The sequence below is a fragment of the Podarcis filfolensis genome (genome assembly GCF_964270895.1).
Source record: "Podarcis filfolensis genome assembly, chromosome: Z".
Taxonomy (NCBI): domain Eukaryota; kingdom Metazoa; phylum Chordata; class Lepidosauria; order Squamata; family Lacertidae; genus Podarcis; species Podarcis filfolensis.
This window is the reverse complement of record NC_139617.1, coordinates 48227834-48248944: the sequence shown is the minus strand read 5'-3', so window position 1 is coordinate 48248944 and position 21111 is coordinate 48227834. Positions and strand designations below refer to the sequence as shown.

The following is a 21111-nucleotide window of genomic DNA, read 5'->3' as shown; positions in this document are numbered from 1 at the left end:
CCCCTCTTTTTTAGATCCTTTTTTTCATACCTCTTTTAACCATATCCCAAATGCCGTGTTACCTTTACATCCCACATCATTTTAACATTCAAACAATTTACTATATTTCCGTAGATAGTCCTTGAACTTTTTCCAGTCCTCTTCCATCAACTCTTCTCCCAGGTCTCGAATTCTGCCGGTCATTTCTGCCATCTCCATATAGTCCTCTCTTCAGATCTTTAACCATGTGCACAGATTATTCATTCTAATTTGGATGCTTGGGTTGGCTCCCCCCCATGCTATCCAATTCCTATAACTTGTCCAGTAATTCAAACTCTTTTGACATTTGTTTTCCCATGTATCTTCCGTCAATACCTGTTCATATATATCAGATTGTATATATTCAAAAACATAATAATTCTGTTTTTCCATTGTCCCTTTATCTTTTTCTCTCCATCCTAATGCAATAACAAGCATACCAGCTAAGATCATAATTTTATACCAAAGAGTATAGATAAAATAAAAATGGATAAATATAAAGAATTAAATAGGAAATTCCTATTGAAATGGCATAGAACTGGCATATATAGTTAAAGGATTGAGTTCTAAGTGTTGGCATTTTGGTCAAGAGTTAGGGGTATATGCACATATGTGGTGGGAGTGTATTTGTGTAGAAGAATATTTGCAAAAGATTATAAAGGTTATTTCTGATGTGTTACAGGTTAAGATAGAAGTCAGTAGAGAAATGCTTTTCTCAGGAATACTGGGGAATAGTAAAATAGAAAGGAAAGGGGTATTTGTCATCAGTGCACTGCCCTTGGGTGTTTCTGCCAGACAGACCCTGGTCTGTATGGCTCTCTGCCCTCATTCCTGGCCCCTGCCTCGGTTGTTTTTCCTCTGTGTCCCTGCCTTCCTCCTTTTATCTGTACCTGTGTTTTTAATTACAGTTCTCTTATTCTAGCTGCCTTGTGGCTGGACCTCTCCAGTCTCGCTGGGCCTCAGAAGCCTGGCTGCCTTGCTGTGGTCAGTGGCTGTTGCGTCATCAGTAGCTGTGATTCCTGCGTTGTAGGAAGATGGACTATCTAGATGGCCCTTGCGAGTCCCTTCCAACTTTGTAATTCCATGAATGTAATTCCTTTTTTTTTTTTTAACTGAAATGAATCAGTCATTTTACTGGTGTAAAATGCTTTGAGACAATAATGATATTAGCATCCTAATGATGACTGGTGACTTTCTTTTTTTTTTTTTTTTTAGAAATATTTATTAAGATTTTACAAAGACAAATATACAAAAACACATAATAATAAAATAAAAAAATAAAAATTAAAAAGATAAGTAAAACATACAGAAAAAAACAAGAAAAATTAAAAATAATTATTTTTCGTAACATAAAACTCATTTGCTTGTTTCTTTGACTTCCTCACACCTCCCCTTCTTGTTCTCTTTGACATCTGGTGGGAGGGAGTTCCACAGGGAAGGCGCCACTACCGAGAAGGCCCTCTGCCTGGTTCCCTGTAACTTGGCTTCTCGCAGTGAGGGAACCGCCAGAAGGCCCTCGGAGCTGGACCTCAGTGTCCGGGTAGAACGATGGGGGTGGAGACGCTCCTTCAGATATACTGGACCAAGGTCGTTTAAAAGTCTGGAATGGCTTAATCCATTTTGCATTACTTTCTATGGGAAAGCGCGCATTGATTTTGGAACACTTTGTTTTTTGTTTTTTTTAAAGAAATATTTATTAAGATTTTACAAAGACAAATATACAAAAACACATAATAATAAAAAAATAAAAAATAAAAACATAAGTAAAACATACAGAAAAAACAAGAAAAATTAAAAACAATTATTTTTCATAACATAAAACTCATTTGCTTGTTTCTTTGACTTCCTCACACCTCCCCTTCTTGTATTCCCATTTAAATAATCAAATCAGCAAATCCTTACCCTCTTTCATTTATCTTATCTCTATAACTTAACATTTTATAACTCAGTATTTTCATCCATTATCAATTCATTTTTGCATATTCTTATTAACTTTGTTGCCAATACCACTTATTTACAATCCAACACCATTTTAGTTGTTTTTTTTTACCTAATTATACCCTTCTTCCATATTCTTAAAGCATTACAGCTGGAAACCACTTAATTTCTATCCAACATCATTCTAACATTCATTAATTTTGCAATATTTCTGTAAATAGTCTTTAAATTTCTTCCAATCTTCCTCCACCGCCTCTTCTCTCTGGTCCCGGATTCTGCCAGTCATTTCTGCCAGTCCCATATAGTCCATCATCTTCATCTGCCATTCTTCTAAAGTGGGTAAATCTTGTGTCTTCAAATTCCTGCTCATGTCTTTGGCAACACACAAATCGCTGGCTGCTCCCTTGATTAAACATGATTGCATGAGAACGTATGCAAGTTCATAAGCAAAACTGACTTATTTATTTCAGGGGTGGGGAATCTGCAGCTCTCCCAAGTAATATTTGGTTCCCTCTCCCTGCAGCCAGCATGGCCAGTGGTCAGGCATGAGGGCCGTTGTGGCACACAAGCCTCTGGAGGGCCACAGACTTATTTATTCTAGTTAGCTTGGCCCCATTATTTTAGGAAAGTGGTTTTGTTTTGTTTCTTGAGCGCTTTGGACCTGCCACCTGCAATATTTCTGCACCAGAGGGAAAAGCCTTGCTCCCTCTTTTCACACCTTGCCCAGAGTTTCTCCCAGAGGCCACGCTGGGGGCCCCCACGGGAAGCCCCCCCTGGCAGGACATGGAGGAGGCAACGGCCTTCACCCTCTCCTGCAGCTGGCAGTCGGTGGGATAAAGGCCTCTGAGCAGCCAGGCTCTCAGCAGCACCCGGCCCCAGAAGTCACGGGACTCCAACTCCCATCATCCCCCACGGTTGGCAGCGCTGGCTGGGGATGTTGGGACTTGGAGTCCAACAGGATCTGGAAGGCCCCTTGTTCCCTGTCTCTGCTTTAAAGGGAAGCAGAACGGAGAAGGAAAGAGCAGAGGTGGAAGGCACCCCAGGGGTCATCTAGCCCAACCCCAGCAATGCAGGAATCACGGCTAAGGAATCCCCTGACAGGTAGCCATCCAACTTCTGCTGGACTACAATATAATAATAATAATAATAATAATAATAATAATAATAATAATAATAATTTATTTATACCCCACCCTCCCCGGCCAGAGCCGGGCTCAGGGCAGCTAATATCAGTAAAATTACACTAAGAACATAATAGGGGGGAAAATCAATTTAAAATACAGGTTAAAATGCAATTTAAAATGCAGCCTCATTTTAAAAGTAGCCCATAGATCAAAACCATAAGGGGAGGGAAACATAAGGGTCAGACTGAGTCCAAACCAAAGGCCAGGCGGAATAGCTCTGTCTTGCAGGCCCTGCAGAAAGATGTCAAGTCAATTTAGTTATTGCATTTACCTTTTCCTCCCAGGAGCTCATGGTAGTGTACATGGGTTCTCCCCCTCATCATTTTATTCCCACAACAATCCTGTGAGGTGGGTTTAGTAGGAGAAAGAGAGAGGAGAAGGAAGACCGACCCAAGGTCACCCAGCTGGTTCATGGCTGAGTGCGGATTTGAACTCTGGCCCTAGTCCATTGCCCTAGTCCATTGCTCTAACCACTACACCACATGGCGCTGTAGAAATTCAATATGGTGGTGGAGGTGATGATTGCTGCTGAGTGCAAGGTGTTGTACAAACATTGAAAATGCCACAGTGAGGTTGCATGGTGTGTTTGTGTAGGGGGCACACAGGTGCCAAAATATCTGATGGAACACATCATGAGTTTGTACAGCCATCTGCCAGGGATTCTTTATCTGTGATTGAAGGGGGTTGGACTAGATGACCCCTGGGTCCCTTCCAACTCTACAATTCTATGGCCCTTTGAGCAATAGCTACCAGTTGCCATGAAAGTTCTGTTAGGAGCAACAGGACCTCTCTCTGTCTCTCTTTCTCTTTCTAGAATCATAGAATCATAGAGTTGGAAGAGACCACAAGGGCCATCGAGTCCAACCCCCTGCCAAGCAGGAAACACCATCAGAGCACTCCTGACATATGGTTGTCAAGCCTCTGCTTAAAGACCTCCAAACTCTCTTTCACGAGTTCACACACACGGGAGGCAACACCTTTTGTAAAATCATGCACCATCTAAAAGCGAGGGAAGTGTACCTTTTTCTTCAGAATTACTGTTTTCAGTCATTTATGAGGATTAATTTAACATAACCTACTAAAATTTCATTAATTGGGTGAGAACCCTGGTAAAAGCATCTTTTTGTCTAAGGCTATAATCTCCTACGCTCTTCAGAATTTAAGGAAATACGACATTTACGATATTTATACCCCGCCCTTCCCGGTTTAGAAAACTGGGCTCAGGGCGGCTAACAACAAATTTAAAACACTGAATTGATGCAACAAAAAGCAGCATAAAAACGTGAATAACAATAAATTCAGAATTCAAAAGTCAATTGGGGGGGGGGGGGAATCCATCCAGTAAACATTAGATGATCACCAGGGCTAGCTGGCTAAATTAGTCCTACTTGGGCCTGCGAGGAGTCCCAGGGGAGAATTAGCTGTGGGATCCCAGAGCGGGTAATCTTCATAAAAAGGGGAGGGGGAGGGAAGGGAAGGGAAATAAAAGATCAGGCTAAGTTCCAATTGAAAGCCAGGTGAATAGCTCTGTCTTACAGGCCCTGTGGAATGGATGAGGCCAGTGAACTATTTGGCCCCTCCAGCATCCTGTTCTGGGAGAGGCCAACTAGGTGCCCCACTGGGAATTCCACAAACGGCATGAGCACAACAGCAGCAACCCCCAGCCCCCCCCCTGCTTACAGCTTCCAGATGCCCTCCCATCTCCAACAGAGAGGCTTTGTGAGTAGTAGCTACTGGTAGCCTTATCCTTCATCTGTTCAATCCCCCCGTCGGTGCCAGTACTGCTTCTGGATAACTGAACTCAGCGATTCTTCATTCAGGACAGATCCAAAACACTGTCTAATGCATAAAGGTAAAGGGACCCCTGACCATTAGGTCCAGTCGTGACCGACTCTGGGGTTACAGCGCTCATCTCACTTTACTGGCCGAGGGAGCCGGCGTACAGCTTCCGGGTCATGTGGCCAGCATGACTAAGCCGCTTCTGGCGAACCAGAGCAGCGCACAGAAACGCCGTTTACCTTCCCGCTGGAGGGGTACCTATTTATCTACTTGCACTTTGACATGCTTTTGAGCTGCTAGGTTGGCAGGAGCAGGGACCGAGCAAGGGGAGCTCACCCCGTCATGGGGATTCGAACCGCCGACCTTCTGATCGGCAAGTCCAAGAGGCTCTATGGTTGAGACCACAGCGCCACCCGCGTCCCTCCTAATGCACACTCCACACCATATTACAAACTTTGCAGGTGCATTGAAAAGCCAATTATTTTTTAACAAAATCATAAGAGGAGCCCCTAGGAAATTATCGCCTTGCAGGGGGTTGGACTAGATGACTTGTGGCAATTCACTGTTGTTGCAGGGGCAAAGTCTTTGTGACAGTTTTAAGGTGCCTCTCGTGGATTGCCATTGCTGCTTGGGGGTTAAAAGAATTCTGGTGCCTAATACAGTCATACCTCGGGTTACAGACTCTTCAGGTTGCGGTTTTTCGGGTTACGGACCCGCCGAAACCCGGAAGTACCAGAACGGGTTACTTCCAAGTTTCAGTGGTCATCCATGCACAGAAGTGCTAAATCGCGCTTTGCGCATGGGCAGAAGCGCTGAATCGCAACCCGCGCATGCGCAGATGCGGCGCTGCAGGTTGCAAATGCTGCGGGTTGCGGACATGCCTCCTGCACGGATCATGTTCGCAACCTGAGTGTCCACCGTACTGAGTTCCTCAGAGCAGATACAGACTTTAACCTGAACGCACTCAAATTTGTGTTTTTTAAAAAACCCAAAAAAACAAAATTACAGCCAGCATACTTTCACCTCCTTTGGGGCAGCAGAGTCTGTCTGTCCGTCTATCTATCTATCTATCTATCTATCTATCTATCATCTGTCTATTTCAGGAAAAGCCCCCGCCCCACTTTTATAGAAAAGCCATGTATTCCTCTCCACACAAATCCTGTTCTGACAACTTGAAGTGGCCCTGATCCTCAGCTCAGCTCGAACTTGTTGTAAATGGATGCTCTACGAGTAGTATTATTCACGTACTGCTGTGGAATTTGTGGGGTAGGGGGCGGGATCAGGTTTTGGGATGCTGTTTTCACCAAACATTTCCCTTCAGTTTCTGATATTAATATTTGGCCAGCAAGATTCTTTTTAATATGCTTCCTAAAAAATGCCTGAAGCCATTCTTGCAACTTTACAGTGAGTGTCGGTGGGGAGACATAGCAGTAAGAACAAGGTCAGTTAAAATTGGATTTTGTGCTAACGAGATCGGTGTGTTTGCATACTGACTTGCTGAAGTCATTTGCAGAGGTGGAAACAGAAGTCTCACCGGGAATTATGTATGCCGGTGTTAATCAGAACGGATAACACTTCTGAAAAGTCTGCTGAACAAATCCCTTTTGGAACAAGATGACACCTTCATCTGCCATGTTATTTGCATAATATCAAGGAATTAGCATAATTAGCCCAGAAAGCAGAAAATGCTTTGCCCATTAGGGTCCTGTTCTGTTGTATCTGGAGCACAGAGCGTGGGGATTTAATGATGCTGACTTTTTTGGCCTGAAGGGGGAGCCCTTGACTTTCTTATGAAATGCTCCAGACTTTGTCCTGGTCTGGAGCCAAGAATATCAAAAATTGCAATTTTGCAACATCCTGCTTGGGCCTGGACACCATTTTTAGGTTGGTTAGGGATGTGCATGTTTGTCTGCATCCATTTTCCCCAACCGGGTGCTCTCCATATGCTTTGGACAAGAGTTCCAAATAGCCTTGACCATTGACCGTTCTGGCTGCAGCTCATAGGTGTCGGCTGATGACTCTGCTGGACTAGATGGGCCAGGGGCTCTTCTTGTGTTCTTAAGAAGCGATTCCACACATCTGCAATGTTGTCTCTTCTGCTTTTTGGTTTTGAAAAGCTGCGTACCAGTTGCAAAATACCACAGTGGTGGCGGCGACAATGGTGATAGTAACTGAAGGCTCCTTGGGGCAGGGACCTGTCTGGGTTTTGTTTTGCCGCAGCGGCTGAGCATGGCTGCTTGTGGTCCCATTGTGCTTGGGCTGAGAGTTTCACCTGGTTGGAGTCTTGTGCAAAAGCTTTAAGGGAGAAGGTGGGTTTGCGGGAGGGGAGGTGAAGAGGAGGTGGGTTCTGTGAATGGCTGTCTGGTCGTAAGATGGCAGCAAGGGGCGAGGTGGAAGTGGCAGAGGATGTGCGAGAGACCAGGGTTCAAATCTGTACTCGGCACGAACCTCATGGGGTGTGTGACCTTGGGCCTCTCTCAGCCTAACCAACCTGCCAGAGTTGCTGTGAGATAAAATGAGGAGCAGGGAGGGCCATATAGACCACCTTGAGCTCATTGGAGAAAAAGGTGGCATATAATTATTCGGGGGGGGGGTAGGTAAACAGGCAAATGGGTGGGGCCCTGTGAGACATTTCGAAGAGCTCAGGGTGGGGGGGTCTTGGAAGACAGGCGGAACAGCTGACGGCTGGGCTTCCTTTCTGGGTTTGCTGTTGCCATGGTTACAGCGGCATTGTTTCACTAACACAGCTGCGGCAGCTATGCAAACAGTCAGGTCCCATAACTCCCTGATTTCCTGGTGTGCGGCTGGCCGTCCCTCCTCCCCCCCCCCCCGCCGCCTTCCTTTCCTGTTTGCTCCTTACCTTCTCTGGAAAATAGGAGATCTGTTTCACGTGTTTTTGCCTTTCGCTCTCACCTCCACGACACCCTTTCCCCCCAGGGGACCCATGCGTGAAATGTGCTGCTTTAGCTTACGGGCCATACAGGTGCGGTGGAGAATCGGGCCGCGCTGCAACCAGGGCTTGCAAAAAAAGAAAAGAAAAAAAGACGTGGCTGAGAGCAAAAGTGCCAGTAACCAAAAGCTGCTTGCGGAGGAGCTAGCTTTATCTTCCTTGTTTATTTACAGTGGTACCTCTGGATGCGAACGGGATCCGTTCCGGAGCCCCGCTTGCATCCTGAAGCGAATGCAACCCGAGTCTGTGTGTGTGTGGGTTGCGATTCGCTGCTTCCGCGCATGCGCGTGACGTCATTTTGAGCGTCTGTGCATGCGCGAGCGGCGAAACCTGGAAGTAATATGCTCCGTTACTTTCGGGTCGCCGCGGAGCGTAACCTGAAAACGCTCAACCTGAAGCACATTTAACCCAAGGTGTGACTGTATTGTATTTCTATCCTACCTTTTCACTCAAGGAACTCAAGGTGGCATATATGGTCCCCCCCACATTTAATCCCCATAACGCCCTTGTGAGGTAGGTTAGGCTGTGAGGGGCTCAAGGCCACACCCAGTCAGCTTCATAGCCAAGTGGGGGATTCAAACTCAGGTCTCCCAGTCGTCCGACTAACAACTGGCTCTCTTCCTTTATGATAGTCTTCACCAACCCGCTAGTGAGCTCTGTTTTATGCATACGTGTGTTTGTGGTGTATGCATGGCAGGGTGGGGTTGTCGGGGGCTCTCTTTGCATGCACTCATGCAGGGGCTCCCAACCTCCTCCACCTCCTTTCCCCCAGAACATTTGACAGTTGTTGAGGGTCCTGGACGACCGCTTAACATTTTCCCTCTGCAAAGGCAGCCTTTGAGCAGGAGCTGGAAGAAAACCTTATTCCTGTGCCTTTTCCCAGAATGCTGGCACGGTGCAACGACAAATTCAGCTGCGGGTTGCTACACACCAGAACAAAAGCACCTGGAAGCAGGGCCTCTTTGTCAGCTGCCCCTGAAACTCTGCAACCTTTCGTCAGAAGTATGAAAGCATAGCCCTTTCCTTGGGGTTCAGATGTGGCTGCAGAAACTCTTCCTCTTCAGCATTCTTTCAGCTAGTTTTCTTAAATCTTGCTGCTTTTCTTTTTAATTTTGTTATACGTCTGCCAGGGTGATTGTCATTGCTTTGAGCCTTTGCACAAAATGAATTAAAACAGAGAAGCCTACCTCCTGGCATGTGCAGAGTGCCTTTCCTTCAGCCCTGGACAACTAGCCAGTAACATACCGTATTTTTCGCTCTATAACACGCACCCGACCATAACACGCACGTAGTTTTTAGAGGAGGAAAATCCGTAGGCATGCCACCCGTAGGCATTCCCTCCATAACACGCACAAACATTTCCCCTTACTTTCTAGGAGGAAAAAAGTGAGTGTTATGGTGCAAAAAATACGGTACTCTCGTTATGGGTCAGGGAAGAAATTGTGGCTTCCTGACAGCCTCGGCCCACCAGTTTAGGGCTTTCTTTAGCCTTTGGCTTGTGAACAAACTCATACACTCTAAAAATTATTTGCACTGTAATGAAGTCAGACAGGTTTCCCCTCCCTGCTCCCCCACCAAAAAGGTGTCTTTTGTATACCTTTAGCCAAGGTTCTTTTTTGCCTTTAGATTTTTTTTTTTTGGAGAAAGCTGTTGTAAACAAAAACTGCTCCCTTATGGGGTACCCAAGAGCCCTTATAGTGTCCTTTGTAGATTCTCCATCGGTAGGAGAAAATAACAGAGGCCAACCAGAGAATATTGAGAAGCAAAGCAACTAGTAAGCCTGATCTTTATTAAAGCTGTTGCAACAGGGTGCTCCCCACACACGCAGGAGGGAGGAGGAGAACCCTGAACCATGCGCACAAACCCTTATATAGACTTTTTAACTGCTCACCTCTCCATACATCATCCAAACCACCCCTCCATACATCATAAATACATCACAGAAGGGGTGTAGCCCAAGACCACCTCCAGTACATCACACATACATCAGAAGGGACCGTCTAAAACAGAATCCTGAGTGTGTTGTTTATCTCCTGTCTGCCAGGTTACCTGATTGGATTACCTGGGCATCCTGGCCACTCTTTTGTTATGATAACTACCGGTACTCAATTCCTGAATCCAGGCCACAGGCTCACCCTATTCCAGGGGTCAGCAAGGCTTATCGGGCACGCCAGATCACTCCCGCAGAGATCCTCCGTGGGCTGGGCCAGCGCAGCGCAATGCCGGAAATCGCATCTGCGCATGCCTGCGGCGCTGGAAATTGCTTCTGCGCATGCCCAGACACCAGAAAGCATGCATGCGCAGAAGCGATTTCCAGAGCCGCAGAAGAGAGTCCCTGCGCTGCGATGTGCCAGTTTAGCCCAGCATGTGGGGACTCGCCAAGCGGGTGGCTCGTGGGCCGGTTAAACCCCTATTCATATCCTATATGTGCCCTTGAGACAGGATTTGTGAGCAAAGAGACAATTGTGAGGTTCCCCATTTCCTTCAACCTTGCAGAGAAATATTTGAGGTCAATTTGGAAAAGACAAATGGTTTCAGGACTTTTCTGTGGGTCTCCGACATGTTGTCTGTACATTTATGTGTATGCTTGCTTGGTACATTTAGGAACATTTACTTTATATATATGTAAGACCTTGAAATTCTTGTAACAAAGCAAATGAAAAGCAGCAAAAAAATGCAGGGCCTGGATTTCTGCCCTCACCTTTCTTCCCCCAATGCTGCTTGGATCGGCTTGTCTGCTTTGTGGTGCTCTGTCTCTGGAAGAGCCGGCGCTGTGCAGCGGATGCATTCCTTGTGCCTGTTTCAGAATTAATCAACTTGTAGCTGGGATAATCTGATTTGCTATGCTGTAGTGGGAGGGGGGCTTGTGGATGCTAATATCACTGACTTTCTGCTCTTGTTTTCCTGGTGCTCAGAACTGGCTCCAACTTCCATCTTTCCATAGGGTTGTATAATATATAAATGCAAGCTCTCCCACAGCCTCCTTCCCTACAAACCCTCTTAAGTGCTGAGATTGGCAGAGGGTGCCCTCTTGGTATTCCCTCTACCCTTGCAGGCTCAGGGGGGCGATTACCCAGGAGAGGGCCTACTCTGCGGTGGCCCCTAAGTCAAGACCACAGAGTTGCGCTTGGCTCCTTCATTGTGCGGCCTACGAAGGATGCTGAAGACGCAACTCTTTGCCCTGTGTTTTAATGGTGGGACCTGAGGGCAAAGAAGGGTGTGTAACAGACAAATAAAAATTAGGAGTGAAACTCTCCCACCTCTCCACTCTTAAGAGCTACAGTTCCCAGTGTGGTTTTAACAATCCATCCCTCTTCCCAGAGAACTTTGGGAACTGTAGCTCTCAGCACCCTTTCCTTCTAAGGGAGCCTGCTCCATCCACTTCATTGTTTTGGCTGATCTTTCTTGATCCTCTTTCCAGCTCTACAGTATCACTTTTGAGATTACGCAAGTCTTCCAAAAGCAGTCACACCACAGACTTAAGGATTCTGTTCGAGGGAGGGTTCTGGATTGGGGCGATAGTGTTGGGAGGGAGGGGAAGGATCTCACCCTCTCCTCCTGTAGTGCTGAAGTTTTCTGTGGGGGAAATGGTGCAAGAGTAACGGTCTAACTTGGGTCAGCAAACCTTTTCAGCAGGGGGCCCTTTCCCACTGTCCCTCAGACCTTGTGGGGTGCCGGACTATATTCTGAAGGGGGAAAATGAACGAATTCCTATGCCCCACAAATAACCCAGAGATGCATTTTAAATAAAACCACAGATTCTACTCATGTAAAAACACCCTGATTCCCTGACTTTGCACAGGCCGGGTTGAGAAGGCGATTGGGCCAGATCCGGCCCCTGGGCCTTAGTTTGCCTACCCATGGTCTAACTCTCCTGCTGTGATGGCCTGGGAATCCGATTCAGAGGCTGAACCGGAGGAATCCCAGCCTGCACTGGAGTCCCCGCCTCCAGGGCCGGCTGAACTGGGGCAGGGCCTTGGATCTGAAGCACCTGCACCTGTACCGGATCCTCAGGAGCAGGCACCAGGTGAATCCTCTCTGGCTCCGGAGGTGATTGAGGACACAGTGCCTACAGGTGCGCCTCTCCCAGCCCTGTCAGGGGAAGGTGAGTCTCCCCCTGGGTCCAGTAACCCTCCAGCCTCTCCTTTGCTGCAGAGGCTCAGGGCAGAGAGGCGGAGGGAACTGGTTTCTCCCAGGAGGAGTGCTCACCTTAAGGCCAGGAGAGGCGGATCTCCTGGGGGCCAGGACCGCCCCTGGCCTCAGAGAAGATAAAGGCGAGTCAGCCCGGTCCCAGGTTGCGGGAGCAACGTCGTTGAAGAGCTGTTTCGGCCAGCACCCTGTCCTGTTCCTCGAGAGTTCCTGTCCTTGCCCTGCTCCTCGCCCTGGACCCCACTTCGCCCGTGGAGGACCGTCTGCTGACCCTCGACTCAGGTCCTGGACCTCGCCCCACGGTAACCTCCCCTTGGGACCAGCACACCTGCCCTTCCCTGCCCCAATCCTGGCACTGCCATCCTGATCCGAATCACATTTTCAGCTCGACAGTTTTTTCCTCAAGGAAGCTGAATTGCTGGTCTCAATCAAGGTTTCTTAAAAATAAAAAAGATTTTATTGACGTAAATTAAACTGAGGCAATAAACATAACAGAAGTACAAAACAACAACAGCGCACTATATATCTGGAGGAGACTTAATGTTAGGTTGGGAGAGAGAGTACAATGGGGGTTGGAGTAGATCACCCTGTGGATCCCTTCCAACTCTACAATTTTATGATTAGGAAAGACAAATCTCATGCCATAGTAGGGGAAAGGGAGTCCTGTGTTGCCTGTATTTTTTGTATGTGAAATAAAATCCCACCAAAGAGCACAGAATTTTTCAAGGACCCACAAGCCTTTGGCAACACATAATTTATGAGGTTTTGGTTTTTATATCAAAGCAAAAGTCACAAGTCCTTTAAAGTTTTCCATTTGGGGGCAATTGAGGTTCTGGCAGCTGCTAGCATCCCTGTAGAGAGTTCCCGAGAGCTGAAACCTTTCAGTCGATCAGTCCATAGATTTAGTAATAAAAGCTGTGGTGAAGTTGAAATAGGTTGTTTACGTATTTTGGTCACTTCTTGACAAACCGCTGTCCAAAATCTGAATACCTGTGGGCAGTGTCACCACAGGTGGGAAAAGGTTCCTCTTTCAAATCTCCCCCCCCTTTTTTGGGGGGGGTGGTGGTAAGCTCATCTGTGTAGTAATAGTGTGAAGTTTGGCTCTTAGATGACTTTGGAAGTATAATAATAATAATAATAATAATAATAATAATAATAATAATAATTTATTTGTATCCCGCCCTCCCCAGCCGAAGACGGGCTCAGAGCGGCTAACAACAGTAAAATAATACAGCATTCTAAAATCTATTCATTATAAAATCAGTTCAAATCAAATTAATGGCAACCATCGGGATAGAGTTCTGTGAGGATTACAGAAGGAGGGGGTCAGACTGCGCCTTGGCCAAAGGCCTGGTGCAACAGCTCTGTCTTGCAGGCTCTACGGAAAGATGTCAAGCTCCGCAGGGCCCTAGTCTCTTGTGACAGAGCGTTCCACCAGATTGGGGCCACAGCCGAAAAAGCCCTGGCTCTGGTTGAGGCCAGTCTAAACTCCCTGTGGCCTGGGATCTCCAAGATGTTTTTGTTTGAAGACCGTAAGGTCCTCTGTGGGACATACCAGGAGAGGCGGTTCCGTAGGTACGAGGGTCCTAGGCCGCATAGGGCTTTAAAGGTCAAAACCAGCACCTTAAACCTGACCCTGTACTCCATCGGGAGCCAGTGCAGCTGGTATAGCACCAGGTGAATGTGATCCTGCAGAGAGGACCCCATAAGAAGTCTCGCCGTGGCATTCTGCACCCGCTGGAGTTTCTGGGTCAGTCTCAAGGGCAGCCCCGCATAGAGCGAGTTACAATAATCAAGCCTGGAGGTGACCGTCGCATGGATCACTCTGGCCAGATCAGGGCGAGAGAGGTAAGGAGCCAACTGCTTAGAGACAATTCGTTAGAAAAGGAGAGTAGGGTTCGATGAAACCTCCTGTTCAGAGGCAGTCTACCTTTTGAGTACCACCTGCTAGGTAGGAGATATCCTGTTGGGCCAATATCCTGCCTCTGGGCTTTTGGCTAACCAGGATGGGAAATGGGTTATTGGAGTAGACAGACCTTTAGGCTGCCTGCTTTTATCTATCATGTGTGTATCACATTGCCTCCCTCGTCTCTCCCAGTCTGGAATAACATTTCCCGCCCCCTGCTAACCTAAAAAGACAACCCCTGCTCTTAAATCCTTACCAAACTGTCAGTGTGAAATGCTTTGACAAATGCTGTATATGAGAGGTGTCCTGCCAACATATTTTTTCTTCATTGGTAATTTGAAATTGGCATTGATTTAAATATTAGTTACCGTATTTTTCGCTCTATAAGAAGCACCAGACCATAAGACGCACCTAGTTTTTAGAGGAGGAAAACAAGAAAAAAATATTCAGAATTTCAGAAGCCAGAACAACAAGAGGGATCGCTGCGCAGCAAAAGCAGCGATCCCTCGTGCTGTTCTGGCTTCTGGGATAGCTGCACAGCCTGCATTTGCGCTCCATAAGACGCACACACATTTCCCCTTACTTTTTAGGAGGGAAAAAGTGGGTCTTATAGAGCAAAAAATACGGTACTTAAAAAACTAAGATTCCAGGGGTGTGGGAGAGCTACCTGATGCTTGCCTCCAAATCTGTATTCCTCACGCATTTGAAGAGGGCACGGAAAGGGCGGGATTCCATCCCTTGGTTGTTTTCCTGAGAATTACACATTTTTGCCTCACTCTCCCCAACCTTTCGTCTTCCTGAGTAAATCAATAACGGAACGAACCGGAGGTGGTCCTTCCTCTCTTGTTGACTGTTGTGGGTGTCATACCTGCTCCATTAAGCAGCAGAGGAAGAAAGAATTTCCCCAATTAGCGTGCTAATTAATTTCAGACACCCCTCCCCCCCCTTTCCCAAAGCAAGTTGCCTTCAAAACTAAGGCTTTTAAAAAAGGCATTCTTGGAAATATGTTTGCAGAAAGGATCCTCCTTTCCCTGCAACCTCCCACCTTTGCCCACAAAATTTCCATAGTAAGGGGGGGCGGGATAACCGTAAACAGCCAGGGGGTGTTTTAAAATGTTTTTGCTTCAGTGGTGAACATGCTTTTTTGCAAAAAGGGGTGGCAGTGGGAATGAAGCTGCTCTGTGCTGCTGGCTCCTCAGAGAAGGCCTGGAAACAGCCTCTGCATTCACCCTGGGGAAACCGTTGCATCATAAGTCTGGCGTCTGTTGCAATACACCTCTGAGTGTTCCAGTCAGTCTTGGGGGCACAGGCTTGTTTGTCCCAGGGTGGGGACATGATTTCAAGCGGGGGGGGGGTGTGAACTGGAGGGCAACAAGCTTGCATCAGCTTAACGGTCCCCCAGGATTAAGTAGCTGCACCGGTGAGGAAGGTTTTAATTGCCAAGCCAGCGAACCGGGGCAACAAGGGGTTGGGTTTCCCGCTCTAAAACCTGGTTGGGGTTCTGGGGTGTTTCTGTAATATAGCAGAGAAGCTGAAATGCCATTGCTCTGATGGTGAGCGGTTAACTTTTGTTCCTTAAATTGGAAGTTTCTGTGCATGTCTTTATCTTGGTCTATTCCATCTTCAGGGGACACGGGTGGCGCTGTGGGTTAAACCACTGAGCCTAGGACTTGCCGATCAGAAGGTCGGCGGTTCGAATCCCCACGGCGGGGTGAGCTCCCGTTGCTCAGTCCCTGCTCCTGTCAACCTAGCAGTTTGAAAGCACGTCAAAGTGCAAGTAGATAAATAGGTACCCCTCTGGCGGGAAGGTAAACGGCATTTCCGTGCGCTGCTCTGGTTTGCCAGAAGAGGCTTAGTCATGCTGGCCACATGACCCGGAAGCTGTCTGCGGACAAACGCCGGCTCCCTCGGCCTATAGAGCGAGATGAGTGCGCAACCCCAGAGTCAGTCACGACTGGACCTAATGGTCAGGGGTCCCTTTGCCTTTACCTTTATTCCATCTTCAAGCACTCAGCTTCATTGGATATGCATAATACCAGAATTTGGGGGGCATCCAGTGAAGCTCTGGTTGGCCACTGTGCGGACAGGATGCTGGACTAGATGGGCCATTGGCCTCATCCAGCCGGGTTCTTCTTATGTTCTGTGTCCTCACAACAGCCCTGTGGGGTTGGCCCAATATCACTTGGTGAGCTTATGGCTGGGGTGGCGGCGGGTTTTTTGAATGTGGGCCTCCCTAGTACAGCCTTCTCCATATGGGTGCCTTACAGGTGTTTTGGATTGCACCAGGTTGGCAAGATCTGCCCAGGAACAGCCAATGTGTTGTTGGATTCTAGCCCCAGCCACCCCTCGCCAAGCCAACATGGCCAACAGTCAGGGAGGGTGGGAGCTGTGTGGTCCAGTGACCACACGTGGCTTTCCATGTGCTCGGCAACACAGTTACTGCAGGTTTCCTCCAGCCTATGATTAAAAAATAAATAAATGACTGCCAATGCACCAAATTTCAACCCTGCAGTGAGAAAAGCTGAATTCTGAAGCCCTGTGAATTGGGCAAATGTGCATATCTTCCACCCTGCACCCCTGTATTTCTTCCATGAGAACTGAGCACAGTGTTGTCTCCTTTTGAGGAAACAGGCGCAGGAATCAGAGGATGAAAGTATCTCCCGGATCACAGAGAGGGGGTGATGTGCCCACCAGTCCTGTTAACTGTCTGCTCAGAAGTAAATCCTGTGTCCAATGGGGCTTCCTCCCATGTAAACGTAGGCAATAGAATTGCATACTTAAATCGTTTCTAATTTATGCATAGCGTTCACTTCAAAGTTGTATGTACCTTATCTCTTCTTCCTCTTGTGCTTCGCTGCAGTTTCCTTTTGGCCGCCGCATTCCCTGTGACATCTACTGGCACGGTGTCTCGTTTCACGATAATGCCATCTACTCGGGCCAAGTCAACAAATTTCCAGGTAATAGTTTTATTTGCGTCACTCATTTAAAAGCAGCAGTTGTACACGGGAAGAGGGGGGAGCCCTTTGTGGTGTTTTCTGTCTTCGTAGACAGACAAGCCCTCTTCAGGTACCTGAAAGGTTGTCTCATGGGAGAAGGAGCAAGATCCTAGGACCAAAACCAGCTCCATTAATTAGATCCGCACTTCGTTTTTCCTCCATTCACCTAACGCTTCTTCAGTTGACCCTCTTCTCCCTTAAAAAGACCAAACCGTTTTATGTGTACAGTGGACGCAGCGTCCGCAACCTGCAGCGGCACTTCTGCGCACGCACGGGTTGTGATTTGGTGCTTATGCGCAAAGCATGATTTAGCGCTTCTGCGCATGCGTGACCGCTGAAACCCGGAAGTAACCCGTTCCAGTACTTCCGGGTTTCGGCGGTCCGCAACCCGAAAAAACGCAACCTGAAGCATCTATAACCCGAGGTATGACTGTAACTGGAACTGTTCTGCCAGATTCCTGGCCATGTATAAAACCAACACTGAATACCAGCCTGCGAAAACTTGTCCTTTTCATGCACGATTTAGCTCCTGGCTCATGGGTGGCATTTACCGCCTCTTGTCCAGGGGTGCAAAACTTCAGGCCTGGCTCCCCAGGCCTGTACTCCCTTTTCCCCTGGCTGCCCCTTTCACGGACCCTGATCTGCACCTTTCTTAAGTGGACGAGAATGTGTCCCTGAGCAATGTCTCTTGCTTGCTGGGATAAGATGGAGCATAGGGAGGGGAGCATGGGTGCAGAGGCTAGCCTGCTGGTTGGTCAATGGTAAAATTTTCACTCATTGCCCAAAATGCTGTGGTAGCCTAAATTGGCTCTCATACTGGAAGTGGCCCACACTGGTCTACCCTGGCTGCTGGTGCCCCTCAAGGTGTCAGTCATTGGAGAGGGGGTGTTTGTGTGATTTCCTAGCCAGTTTTGGTGTATTGGTTAAAGTGCCAGAGTCGGACCTGGGACAGATCAGGGTTCAAATCCCCACTTGGCTGTGAAGCTCACCTGGTGTGGCCTTGGAGGGGCCAGTCACTGCCTCTCTCAGCCCAGCCTACCTCACAAGGTAGTTGTGAGGATTAAATGAGAAAGGGGGAAAACCACGTACACCGCCTTGAGACAGAAACACAAAACATGTAGTAAAAGCAAGAACAGAACAGAACAAAACAATGACCATCCCCACTGAACTGAACTGCGACAATTCCAGTCTCAGAAGGAAAGCTCAGACAGATTCCCCCCCATAGATTATTTTTAAAGAGAAGAGGGGGGTTTTAGTCAACCTTTTCCTAATATTAGGTCTATCAAACTTTTTAAAGCTCCCTTACTTCTCCTTTAATCTCTACCTGAATCCGGTTAAGTAAGAGCTAAGCGCCCAAGATATTGATTCATCACAGCTCTCAGCTCTTTCCGTTTATTGCGTTCTGCAAAGAGCTGTCAGGCTTTGCTCCCTTGGAATAGAGTTGGCAGGAAGGCAGCTCCCCCCAATGCCAAACTTAATGAAACTCTGAAGTTTGGTTTCTCTGCTAGCTCTGATGATCAGCCAACTTGGCTGCCTTTTATCACGTAGGAAAGAAAGCTCTGTGGCAGGATAGGTGTTCGGTCCCTGCTTTCGTCCTTGCATGGGGTAAGCAAGCAGCAACAAAACAGGATAGTATTGGGCAGTGTCAGCCTCTGGCCAGTTGGGCAAAACCTTCCCCAATAGATGATCATGTTAGATGACTTACACTGTTGGGATGCAGCCAAGGAATCAGGGGCAATTTGCAGACCCCCAGCTGGTTCCAGCCCACTGGCCGGTATGCCAGGCGATCTCCAGTCCTTGCATCAGCATGAAACTGCGACCTGAGCTTCAGCAGTCTTCAGAAGCTGGGCATGCACACTCAGCAGAGTAAACGCACAACAGAAGTGGCAGGAGAGGCATACGCCAGCATATTTGCAAGCAGTTTATTCAGCATACATCAGGACAAAAGGAAACATGTCTTCTCTCCTTCATGTCCAAAGCAAGACAGCAAAGCAAAAGCTATACACAAACGGAAGTTCCCAGCAAGCTGTGTCGGAGTGTAAACAGGTATGTGACACACAACAGTCATGCCTGTTCCTTAAGGTGTAACGGAAGTATTCTAACGTACACTTGGGGATTCCTTAGGAAACGGTTGGCAGCTGGTGCAGAATTTGGTGACCAGGTTTCTCACCAGGGTAAGTCATTCTGAGCACAGAACGCCTATTCCTGGCCTGACCGCACTGCCTGCCAATTAGTTTCCGGGCCCAAGTCAAAGTGCTGGTTTTGACCCACAAAGCCTTATGTGGCTCAGGACCCAAATATCTCAAGGACTGCCTCTCCCCATATGACCAACCAAGGCTCTGCAACAATCTTCTGAGGCTGTTCTCTGTGGACCTGATCCGTGGGAGGCCTGGAGGGCAGCAACAGTCAGTGGTGGTTCCCTTCTTGTGGAACGCCCTCCCCAGGGAGGCTAACCTGGACCCTTCACTACATATATTTAGGTGCCAGATAGAAACATTTAATTTTCTCTAGACCCATTGGCTTTTAATTATCTGTGGCCTCCTTCGGTGGGTGGGATGTTTTAAACCTGCCTTTTAAAAACAGGGTTGTCTTTTCAATTTTTCTTCATTATTATGCTGGTTTTAATGTATGTGCTTGTTTTTTTTGTAAGTTGCTTCAAGTTTTATTTTATTTTTAATAAAAAAGTGACCAATACCTTTAAATAGCAACATGATCAGAGATTGGAGGGCATGAATGACAGCTGAAAAATTGAGCAGGAAAACCGTGTGGAGTTTGCTCCATTGTGGCGTCCTTTGTCATGCAATGCTGTGCATGTCTACTCAGAAGTAAGGCCTCTTTAGCTCAATGGAAAGTGTGTGCATTCTTACAGACACTTCCTGAGAGAGAGGTTCCGCTGCATTCAGCATAATGTCTCCTGAGTGCAGCTTTTTCTAACAAGGTTTCTGCAGGCTTCCTGGATTATGTGTTTGATGAGATTGACGAGTGTTCCCCCCCCCCAAAAGCACCCAGAGGCCACTGTGTAAGCAAAAGCTGCCTTAGCACAGCCATACCTTGGTTCTCAAACACCTTGGTACTCGTACACCTTGGCTCCCGAACGTCGAAAACCTGGAAATAAATGTGTCGGTTTTCAAACATTTTTGGATGCCGAAGATCTGACGCAGCTCTTGCAGCCAATTGGACACTGCACCTTGGTTTATGAACCGTTTTGGCAGTCGAACCGACTTCCAGAACAGATTACGTTTGAGTACCAAGGTGCGACTGTAGCTGTGCATGGGCTTTGAAGCCTTTGCAAAATAAAACAGAGGTCACCATTTATTATTTTTTATATTATCAAATAATCATTATCAATAACTATCAAAAGTTATTATTATAAGTAATGCAAGAGGTGGTTGAAGGTAGAAGGCTCTCCGTCATTGTAAGCAGAAGTTGAATGGCTACCTGTCAGGGGATTCCTTAGCCATGATTCCTGCACTGCTGGGGTTGGGCTAGATGACCCCTGGGGTGCCTTCCACCTCTGCTCTGTCCTTCTCCGTTCTGCTTCTCTATAAAGCAGAGACAGGGAACGAGGGGCCTTCCAGATCCTGTTGGACTCCAAGTCCCAACATCCCCAGCCAGCGCTGCCAACCGTGGGGGATGATGGGAGTTGGAGTCCCATGACTTCTGGGGCCGGGTGCTGCTGAGAGCCTGGCTGCTCAGAGGCCTTTATCCCACCGACTGCCAGCTGCTGGGGAGCAGGAGAGGGCGAAGGCCGCTGCCTCCTCTATGTCCTGCCAGGGGGGGCTTCCCGTGGGGGGCCCCAGCGTGGCCCCTGGGAGAAACTGATGCAGCCAGGCTCTTCTCATGACTGTGGCGCCATCTAGGGCAAGGTGTGAAAAGAGGCAGCAAGGCTTTTCCCTCTGGTGCACAAATGCTGCAGGTGGCAGGTCCAAAGTCCTCAAGAAACAAAACAAAACCCCTTTCCTAAAAGAACGGGGCCAAGCTAACTAGAATAAATAAGTTCCAGTTACAGATAGGTAGCCGTGTTGGTCTGCCATAGTCAAAACAAAAAAAAATTTTTTCCTTCCAGTAGCACCTTAAAGACCAACTAAGTTAGTTCTTGGTATGAGCTTTCGTGTGCATGCACACTGAAGAATGTGTATGTCTGAAGATGTGTATCTGAAGAAGTGTGCATGCACACGAAAGCTCATACCA

General features: G+C 47.6%; 1 protein-coding gene across 1 annotated transcript in view; it reads left to right on the top strand.

Moving 5' to 3' along the window:
* The window catches only part of TTLL11 (tubulin tyrosine ligase like 11), a 76283-nt gene that overhangs the window by 4746 nt on the left and 50426 nt on the right, over positions 1–21111 (top strand). Inside the window, exon 2 of the mRNA XM_083597307.1 lies at positions 16785–16881. Within this exon, the coding sequence (XP_083453433.1) occupies positions 16785–16881 (97 nt within the window). The remainder of the gene's footprint in view (positions 1–16784; positions 16882–21111) is intronic.